Source organism: Macadamia integrifolia, chromosome 1 (assembly GCF_013358625.1).
Source record: "Macadamia integrifolia cultivar HAES 741 chromosome 1, SCU_Mint_v3, whole genome shotgun sequence".
Lineage (NCBI taxonomy): Eukaryota > Viridiplantae > Streptophyta > Magnoliopsida > Proteales > Proteaceae > Macadamia > Macadamia integrifolia.
In genome coordinates this window covers 18,746,005-18,753,433 of record NC_056557.1, presented here as the reverse complement: position 1 = coordinate 18,753,433, position 7,429 = coordinate 18,746,005, and the positions used below count along the sequence as shown (strand labels likewise).

Sequence of the window (7,429 nt, the reverse complement as noted above, 5' to 3'; positions counted from 1 at the left end):
TCCCCCCCCCCCCCACTGGAGTTGTATATTTGAATTGTGGTTGGTATGCATTATCGGATTGAATTCTATGCCTAACACGCATTGAGAAGTAAAAAAATACAGAAAATTCGAGTTTTAACAAAACTTTCTAAACTCAAAATCTATTCCAAGAATGTATACCAAATACAGCCTTGATAATTGATATGCCTTCATGATCCAATCTAACCAATCAATGCAGGATAACTGATAGCAACTGCTCAAAATCAATACCCATCATAATCATATACGGATTTATAAACATAAGCTTCATGCTTTAAGGTAAACCTACTCATGCATAGCTTTTGACCTTTCCACCATTTTAGACAATGCCATAGTGTTGGCCTAGAAAAAGAAAAAGAAAAAAAATAAATTTTTTCTAAAATTTTCAATGTTAGAAGATGTGCATATTTGACTACTTGCAGCCTAGAGAGGTGTGTTCCCCTTTGTTTACTAGTAGTAGGTAATTGTCTAAAGAAAATGAATACATGTAATAGACAAGTAAAAGGTCAAGAAAATAACAATCAGAGTCTACATAGATTCAAAATTCTGGAAAGTAAAATATTAATAAAGTTTGTAACTTTAGATTATTACAAAGTCAAAACAAGAACCAGTTCCTCAATCTGTCGCACCTCACAACATTTCCATATCCTAGAAAGTCAAAAAACAACCTAAAAGCCAATCTCTAATCTCCAGAAATTTCATTGACGCAGAAGATTAACTCCCAATGAAATAGTGCAACCAACAAGCCCAAGCAACGCCAAGGCATAGAATCCCCTGTTCAAATCCACAAATCAGAAGAATAAAAAGATGATGATGAAGAAACGAAGCAATTCTTCTTAATTCTAGAAATCCAAAAACCCAGAAAGACTGGAAACAGCAAACCCATTTGCAGAAAATCAAAAACTCAATTTGATTCGAATCTGGTAATCGAAATTTGAAAGACTCACCCTCTCATACGTTTCTTGGGATCTCCAGATGCGTAGCCATTGAAGTAGAAGTATCGACCAACAATGTAAACAAAGCCAAGCCCAGCTGCAACCACAGGGTATTGAAGCCCTCCTAGGAGAAGCAATGCAAAGAACACCGGCATCATCTCCAGCGAGTTCTGGTGCCCTCTCTGTAACCCACCACCACCACCATCCAATTTAATCCTCAAAACCCAATAACCAAAATCGAAAACCCACAAAAAAGAAATGAGATTTAAAGCAAAAGATGGATCTTTTTATATAGAAATCGAACCTGAACGCAGTTGAAGAGATTGGCATCCTTGTTCTCTGATTCTAAGGCGTATAGGACTGGATAAAATACCTTATACCTGCAAAAAATCATCAACCATTAAAGAGTTTTGCTTTGATTGATGAAATATCATTACCCTTCTTTTGATTTTGAGAAATGAAGAGTTAATTACTTCTTCCGGGCTTTGCCGACTTGGGCGGCCATCCAAGCATTGAAGAAACCGTAGAGAACGAACACCAAAATGACATAACCGTACTCCTTGGGCAGCAAATCAACCACAGAAGCCATTCTCTCTAGATTTTTCTTCTCTGATCTGAAGTTCTGAAATGAGAGTAGAAGATAATTCTTTCTCGATTCTTTGAAGATTGAGCCCTTTTATCAAGTCGGAAGAGATGATTTTACTTGGGTCGCAAGTCGAGACACCCCATTTTTGTCGTCATATTTGATTAGGTATTCCGGTCCGTGTGTAAGAAAAAAATCTCTTTGAACCAAGGGATGGTATCGGTATCGGTATCGGTATTGGTATCGATATCTGCTGATATCAATCTGGATTGAATCGGATTGATAGGTATCCATCGATTTTGCCCCTGTTTTTTAATAAAAAGTACTATTTTTACTATTTTACCCTTGAACTGATCCAGACCACCGATCTGGATCGGTCAGGGATGGGATCAATCTCAGCCGATACGAATCTAATATGGCCGATACCAGACCGACACTTGAAACCATGCTTTGAACTGCTAGCATGGGTTGTATGAACAAAGGTCTAAGGAATCAGATCGGTTGAATTGGATCAGTATCAGTCTGTTTGATCTGATTCCTAGCCAATACCTAATCATTGAATCAGTTCCGATGAAGAGTAATAAGATAAAAGAAAATCGGGGTTTTGATGACAATCAAAGGTATTTTTGTTCAATTTGAGCAGAACCCAATTATAATCGACCCTATTCAATCCATATTGATATCAGCCTTATTCGATTTTAAGTTCAATTCTGATATCTTAAACCATATGATTGTTTCCGCATTATATCCATCTTTTCTCTCTCTCCTCGCATATATTTTTTAGAACTCTCTTCACATGGTTTAAGCGATAAGGTATTGACATTGTTGGTACCCAATATTACTACTTAATCGATCTCTTCATGGCTGATCAATACCTGATCGGGTTGGTCACTTTGATCATAATTTTAAAAATTGGATTGAATTGACCGAAATTGTTAGGATAAGATTGGTTGATCCACTGATACGGGGGAAAAAAGTTCCAAAAAACGATTTGGAATTTGAATGGAAGGTGTGCCTGGGCCAAGTGTACCTTTGACCGTTATTTGGGCCCTCATTTGTGTCAGCAGTGTGAATGGGGAAATTCAAACTGTTAGAATTGAAAGAGGAGAAACTTTGTGGTCAATGGCAGCGTGAGAAACAAGAAAAGACATGTTAGAAGGTATTTTGGCATTCATAGGCTTCTGGAATTTTCTTTTAGGAGCAACAATTTTGACAAAAGTCGTGTGAGGACGCGGGAATATTAGATGGGTAAATTTTTTTTTTTTATATATATATATAGGGTTGGGGTTTCCTAGTCGATCACCTCACATAGGAATCTTTTGAGGGATATCTTTTTGCACCGTAAGATATGAAAGACATAAATATGATGCATTGATTTAGAATAAAATAATGCACAGTAGTATGAAATACAATATATAACATATGAATTTAGGTTGAAGAAGTTCAAACATCGGAACATCCTATTCACATGATTTTTCTTCCCTCGCTCCGGCAGCTCTCGTCCCCAAATCCTAGCCCCCTCTCTCTTTCTTTCTGTGTGTGTGTGTGTGTGTGTGTGAGTTCTTTGCGTCTCTTAGCAATAGAAAGACTGAAAATCCTCTATTTTTTTTCCTTCTGGAATTAGGGTTTGAGAGAGGGGTGGGAAGGGGGTTCAGGTGATAGGGGGTAAGATACAATTTTAATCCCAAATCAAAGAGGGAGAAGAGACGAAACAATGATTCTCTTCAAATTTAACTCTCCCAGAAAAAAAATCTACAAACAGGAAAGATTAGAAGGAAAATCCCACATGTTTTGGCAATGACTATGTTTTCAAAAGAACCCATCCAATTAGTAGGCTCCAATAGACTTTTGTCTCGCAAATTTTCTAGGCTTTCAATGGTTCGGAGAAAATCTGGTGAGGAGGTGAAGCAAAACAAAGAAGAGGAGAGGAGAAGAGAAGAATCCATAAATAAACCTAAAAAAATCAGCTTGATCTTTCCGGCTGCCAGTGCCTTACAAGCATAGGAGAAGTAACGTCGAACATTCTGAACATGGCAGTCGAACTCGAGCCTTCGAGGTGAGGAGAAAGTTGGAAACAGATAAAAATGTTTGGTATTAGAAAAGTATATTGTAAAGGATATACAAATGAGATGAATAAGTGATCCAGATCATAAGATTCTATACGAATGTATAAGATTATTCCAGACCATCAAATCCCTTAGCTGGTCGGCAGAGCTGAAAAACTTTTGCCATGTATATAAATATGTATGAATATATATATATATATATATATATATTAGTAAAAAAAAGGGTTTTCTAAAAGGGAGCATGACTTCTGCATTAATGTCGGAACTGATGGGAGTGCATGTGAAAATATCAGCGGCGGAATTTCCAGATTTCATGTAGGACAGAGTGATCATTCTCCATCCCATGTGTTTTGGCACAAGGGTCACCCTGCCTTTTACGATTCTTTTTTCCTTATTAAAATTAGGGAAAGACAAATTAAAACATTGTTTGGCACTTCCCTTTGGAGGGTTATTTCTTGCCTATATGGTTAAAAGCATGAGCTAAGTGGATGCAACGTTTATCAACTTTCTTAATACAGACATTTTCAAATTGTTTAAGATTCGAAGTGAAATCATATAGAATAGAAAATAGCTCCCATAATCATAGATGATCTTCAGGATGTGCAATCCAATTCACGATCCTCCTTTTCCTCTTATTTGATAGGTGCACAATCGATTCCTTTTTGGACTCTAGTTTTGGTTTCTTGTGTAGAACCTGCAAATCCAAATTATTGGGGACCTGGGGTTGATGGTAAGGTTGTCAGTGTGGGATCAAAATCGGGAATTATCCTGCTAAAACTCAATATTAGACCATTTCATTAATAAACTGGACAGTGCTGGGATGTGATTTTGGTACCGAATAAAAAAATAGGATGGGACGGTTCTACTATGGGATTCCCAACAGTACCAGTACTGAAATATCAATAATGTACTGGATTGAACCAGAACCACCAAATGTATTGGATGGAACCAGAACCACCAATACTGATTCAAAGGGGTATATTTCATGTTCTTGTATTAAAGTTTTATAGCTATAGTTTGATGTATTTACGTTTTCTTTGAAACTCTGGTTTTTGGTTGACAATTTAGTGGGGCTTAATTCCTCTTTGCTGATGGCCATGCCGAAGGTGGAGAAGGAATTGAGCCTGTTTGCCCTATTGGGTAGTTTGTATTTCATTCATTCTTTTTTAATTTCCAATATATTCTTTGCTGATCTTAAGCTAAAAAAATTGATATATTTAGGTGGTCTTTTCTGTTATGGAAGTTTCAGTTGATGGACCTTTAGTTCTGTTACCATAAACTTATTTGGTGATGGCACCAATACTATATCGGGCTTGTTTATTTGATCATCATTAATTCCTAGTTGTTATTTTGAAAGGCTTACATGTGATCTTAGAGAGTGTGAAGAAGGACCTAAGTTTGATCACCTTGGCTAAACGAGAAGGCACTGGAATTGCACCTTTGATACTGGTACTGATATAGATCCGTCCAATTGACACCCTTGATGGATGGGGGTAGATCTTGATCAAAATGTTTGAGGTTAAGGTCTTTAATCCATCTGTTAAAATTGGAAAGGACCTGGTTGGGATTGGGTTTCTTTTTTTCTGAAAGATACAGAGATTCCTAGTAAGCCAAATGAAATAGGCAGTAATAGAGGCAAAATACTAAGCATTCGTTTAAGATTAGATATAGTGAGGGGTGGAGTTATAAATCACGTTTCCAAATTAAAGAACAAAAGTTTGAGCCATGGATGAATTCAATTCCAAGAAGCCCATGATCTTTTAGAGAAAGGACGTGATAGGACTGCCACTCAGATTCAGTGGCAGGATTACATAAGACACATCAGTTATCTTTCTGGCAAGAAAAAAAAGGTGCTCCATGGTAGTGATCATGGCCCTCAAGCCAAAGCCCTATACCACAAGCAACGGTTCTATAGGACCAACGAGCAATAATGGGGCATGCCGAGTTGAACACACAACCAGCTGACTCGAGCGGTGTTGGAGCAAGGGCTTCCTTCCACTAGGCTACCAACTCCATTGGTAGACACATCAGTTATCTAGAGGGAGTGAAAGATTGAAGTTTGGACACGGTGAGGATACCTCCCTTGAGAACTTTCCATTTGAAATGTTTGAATTCTGGGTGTTTGAGGTCCCAAATGGATTTCTAGATGTTAGGGGGGGTAGAAGGCTACCGATTGGGTAGACAGGAACCCAGATTTGGTTAAAGGGGTAAAAATAAACTCTCCATGGGGAATGGATGTGAGGGGATTTGCTGAAATGGTGAAGAGCTATATGGTTGGGGAAAATGCTATGAAGGAATGGTATGTTCCAACTCCTATAAGAGATTAGGTCATTAACACTGGGCAATAAGCCGTGTGGGGAATATTTAATTTCTAATTACTGTGGAGGGTAAATAATTTCCTTAAGAGATGATCTTAACATTCTCTAATATGACTAACAATGAAAACTATTAGTATACACAGTGGACTTATTAGCACATTATATGTTACATTTGTGATTACATTTTTTTTTCTTAGGGGTACTAAGAGTAGGTGTCAGCACTCTTAAGTAACTTCTTTGCCACCATAGCACAGAGAGCAACTGAAATAATATACTAGTTTTGAGGTAATAAGACTCAATTAGGAGAGGAAGCTGAGGCTATAGGCTTATAAGGAAACTAAGAATTGCAGAAATCTTCAGGATAATGACAACTGAACATTGCAGTAGCCATCTGATACAACATGCCTGTTACAATGATATTTGAAATTTGATTGCCATATGTGCTGTTCTCCCTCTTACAGAATCATTTCAAAGTTTAAGCCTAGAATAGCTGATGTTCCTACTGCACTTGTAATATTCTGGCTATTTAAGCCTTGAATAGCCAGATGCCACTGGACTCTGCCCAATTTGTCATGAAGACACTGGGCAATCCCTGTTCGGATGTTCACAAAAAAGAAAAAAAGAACAGAAGGATGGGGTTCAATTTTCTTAGAAGTAACAAAAAATTACAAAGAAATAAGCCATTGATGAAAGCAGGAAATACAAAAAAAGATGGAAAAACATTAGAGGGAAGAGGGTAGAGAAAAAGAATTCATATTACTTTTTTCTTTTGCCCTTTTTCCCATTCTTTGACTTGTTAGTTCCTTTCCCCTTTCCATTTTCCTTGGATTTGGTAGTTCCTTTCCCCTTTTCATTTTCCTTTTCATTATTGCTAGTTCTTTCTGCTTCTGATGAAATAATTATGGTTGAAGCCTTCTTCTTTTTCCCCTTCTTGGACTTGGTATTTCTATTACCCTCGCCATTATATTCTTCTCCTTTGCTGCTGTGATCTTGGGTTCCTGAGGCAACACCACCCTGTAATGCTTCACTGAGTGTGTCTGAGTTACTTTGCAAGAACAGGGAATCCAACAAATTCTCAAGTCTTGGCCGCCTTTCACTCAACTTTCTAAGAAATTCTACGATTGTTGAAATATTATTTTTAAGCTCTTCATCACTGGGGAAAAAAAAAATACAAAACAAAAACCAAACATTTCCATTAGAGGGAAATGTAAAATTCAAAGCCTCAGCAACCAAATAAACTGATAAACCATTAGAATTATTTTTACATCACATAGGATATGAAATCCTGGTTTTATTAGCAGGTAATTTTCTGGTTGAGCTTTATGAAGCAGAATAATCAGTGAGGCTCAGACCAGAATGAAACAAATGTATAAAACAAAGTTTTTAGGCTAATGCACCAACCAAACTATTCTAGAGTCAGTTAAAATCTTGTGAACATCTTTAGATGTAATTCATCAATTTCAATAACAATTCAAATAAATAGCATAGTCCAGAAAATGAGAAGACAAT

General features: G+C 37.1%; 2 protein-coding genes across 3 annotated transcripts in view; both read right to left on the bottom strand.

Annotated features, from left to right (window-relative positions):
- Positions 1–524: 524 nt before the first annotated feature.
- LOC122076831 (microsomal glutathione S-transferase 3-like) lies at positions 525–1,684 on the bottom strand. Its single transcript, XM_042642417.1, has 4 exons — positions 1,427–1,684; positions 1,258–1,333; positions 966–1,135; positions 525–792 (listed from the first exon to the last, which is right to left on the bottom strand). The coding sequence occupies exons 1-4, from the start codon at positions 1,540–1,542 to the stop codon at positions 717–719; spliced, it is 438 nt and encodes a 145-aa protein (XP_042498351.1). The 5' UTR covers positions 1,543–1,684; the 3' UTR covers positions 525–716.
- Positions 1,685–6,326: 4,642 nt separating this feature from the next.
- The window catches only part of LOC122081069, a 31,448-nt gene continuing 30,345 nt past the window's right edge, over positions 6,327–7,429 (bottom strand). For both annotated transcript variants that reach the window (XM_042648032.1, XM_042648039.1), the window contains one exon: positions 6,327–7,073. In XM_042648032.1, coding sequence (XP_042503966.1) covers positions 6,677–7,073 — 397 coding nt within the window. In that variant the 3' untranslated portion in view covers positions 6,327–6,676. The remainder of the gene's footprint in view (positions 7,074–7,429) is intronic.